The following is a 2,526-nucleotide window of genomic DNA, read 5'->3' as shown; positions in this document are numbered from 1 at the left end:
TAATAATAATAATAATAATAATAATAATAATAATAATAATAATAAATAGCAATATAAAAGAAGTCACCCTGGCCAGATAAAATAAGCAAATACTGTTAACAATTGAAATGATGCTTAAATAAAAAAATAAATAAAAAGAGTTCCAGTCCCAACGCAGACGGACGCAAGGCCCAGCCAGCCAGCCAGCCAGCCAAGCCCTCGCCCGCATCTGTGTACCTCTTCCCTTTCCGGCCTGCTGCTGCCCCTGGCTTTATGGCATTTAGTAGACGCCAATGGCAAAACTGAGGCTGCTGTACTTGGGTGCATTATGAGGGTGCCATGTAAGGCTAAACTCCCTGCGAGAAGACAATCGTGCTAGGAAGAACTGGAGGAAGGAGGCGAAAGGAGAGGGCAGTTCAGAGACGCAGGGAGTCCTGAAGGGAAGCCGCAGCCCAGAATTCGCAAGAGCTTGTGCAGGGGCTGCCACGGACGGGGCCTTCTGGAGGGGCTTGTTCACGGGATTGCCTGAGAGCACTGAACGAGCACGACAACAGTACATGGAAGAACCCAGTTGGTATACTCATTTTTAACGATAAATGTTCAAGAGTTACGCCGTTTGAAATGTCCCACGTGTAAGTGTGTAAGTTCAAGCAACTGAGCTGCTCAGATGGTTTGCTATTTACTCACTTAAAACATCCGTATGCCGCTCAATTGTGGCACAGCTCCTCTGGGCGGCTCACAACGCACGATTCATCCTTTGTTATATTTTACCCTGTAGGCTCCCTGGGGCAGGAAGCTGGGGGTTGCGAATTTTGTTGCATGGGATCCCCACACCCTCTTATAGGGTAAAGAGGCAGGTGCACAGACCGCGGATGGAACTGCAGGACCGTTCCCTCCGGCATCCATGAGGAGCGTGCGCTAACATTTCTGCTGAAAATGGATGCCGCCTCTGGCGTGGTGTGCAAAGGCCTCGTTTCGCGGATGCCGCTCGTGCTCCCTGCCTGCAGGCATCTCCGGATGCCACCCTGACGTCCTTGCTACAAGCCGCCACCAGGCGTGCTTCCCCCGAGGGGCCAGCCCAGAAGGGCCCTCGGGGCCTCTCCACAAGACTGAACCTGCAGCGTATGCGTGAGACAAAGAGTCTCGCGCTCCGGCTGACATGTTCCACCAACTGGAAGAAACATGTTAAACCACACAGAGAGCCTTTAGGGGCGCTTTAGCTGGTGACCCGGCCCATCTGGGACAAGAACCCAGGAAACCTTCTGCTGCCTCGTGTCCTGCAGCTGTACTGGACTACCACTCCCAGTTGGCAGGGGATGCTGGGAACTGTAGTTCAACACACCGGGAGGGACCTGGGTTGGGAAAGGCTCGACATAGAATACTATTATCAACACGCACCAAAATCGGGCAAATGCTTTCGGCGTTCGACTTCTGCATGCAAAAGACCAGACCTCACAGGGGTGGTAAAGCTAAGTGACGGCTGTTCTGCTTTCGATGGACGGTGGGAACTCTGGCCGCTCCCGTGTGTGAGGGATTCCACTCCAGTGAAAACTAAGCCCAAGATGAGAAAACTGCTGGGGAAGGTACTCACTTCAAAGTCGTCGTCGTCCGCCTCTCCGAAATGGGTGTGGTGTTCGGGATTGTTCACTTTGTCCAAGAGTTCCACGGCCAGAGAACGAGAAAGACCAGGCTGGCCGACAAAGCTGTGCTGCAAGCGAAGTCACAGAGAAGGCCGTGGGGTCAGGACTGTTAAAACCGCACGCAGAAAGAGGGGCCAAAAGGGCGAGGATCACCACCAGCGAGACCCAGCCCATGCCCACACGGAAATTAAGCCGTGTCAGAGCCCCTTCGTATTCAGCTAAGTATGGGACTTGCGCCGACCAGGGCATTACGAAGCAACCACTGCTCTGCTGAGGCCAGAAATTCTGTCTCCCCGCCATGCGTGATTGCTAGCTTCCATACAACGGCGACTGTAACGGGACCCATTTCCTCTGTCTCCGCTGACCCAGTGTGAGCGCCGTTCCTGAACCGGATTGGAAGCCCCCGTGCTTGCAATTCGTGCTGCCGGAAAGCAGGCCTTTGTTTCGAGGCTCAACCTCACAGCAGGAGACACAGGCATACAGACTGCTGCCTCTCACGCCACAGTCCCAATCCAGATGAAGATCCCATGCACTTCCTGGGGTGCAAGCCCCATCAAGTGAAGAAGAATGTGGTGGCCCCCAGACAGTTCACCCCCCTGCCACCAATGAAAAAGGCAGGCAAGAAAAAACTTTCTAGAAACAGGCTCCATGTTCCTGGAATGCTCCTGCAGCATCCTAAGAAGCTGTGGTGGAAAGTTTTTTTTTTTTTTTTTCAGATTCCTAGGACACTGCAGACCACTTTCGGATCAAGACTTCATGGCGGGAGCTGTTGACCCCCTTCCCAGAGTGCTTCCCCCTTTTGTGGGGGTCACAGAGGAGGAGCGGTTCAAATACTTCACTGCTGGGACACTGCAAGACCAAGATGCCAGAGAGATGAGCAAGAACGCGGGGGAAAGAGATGGTGTGC

At 53.1% G+C, this 2,526-nt stretch overlaps 1 protein-coding gene across 3 annotated transcripts in view; it reads right to left on the bottom strand.

The window, feature by feature from the left end:
- Positions 1-2,526, bottom strand: part of MAP4K5 (mitogen-activated protein kinase kinase kinase kinase 5) — an 80,724-nt gene that overhangs the window by 28,213 nt on the left and 49,985 nt on the right. For all 3 annotated transcript variants that reach the window (XR_006415312.1, XM_044436181.1, XM_044436183.1), the window contains exon 12: positions 1,571-1,687. Coding sequence is in view for 2 of the 3 variants with exons in the window: in XM_044436181.1 (XP_044292116.1) it covers positions 1,571-1,687 (117 nt within the window). In the remaining variant the exon portion in view is untranslated. The remainder of the gene's footprint in view (positions 1-1,570; positions 1,688-2,526) is intronic.

Source organism: Varanus komodoensis, unplaced genomic scaffold (assembly GCF_004798865.1).
Source record: "Varanus komodoensis strain SLA01 unplaced genomic scaffold, ASM479886v1 scaffold3, whole genome shotgun sequence".
NCBI lineage: Eukaryota > Metazoa > Chordata > Lepidosauria > Squamata > Varanidae > Varanus > Varanus komodoensis.
Note: the sequence above shows the minus strand (reverse complement) of the source record. Positions and strands in the feature narration are given on the sequence as shown.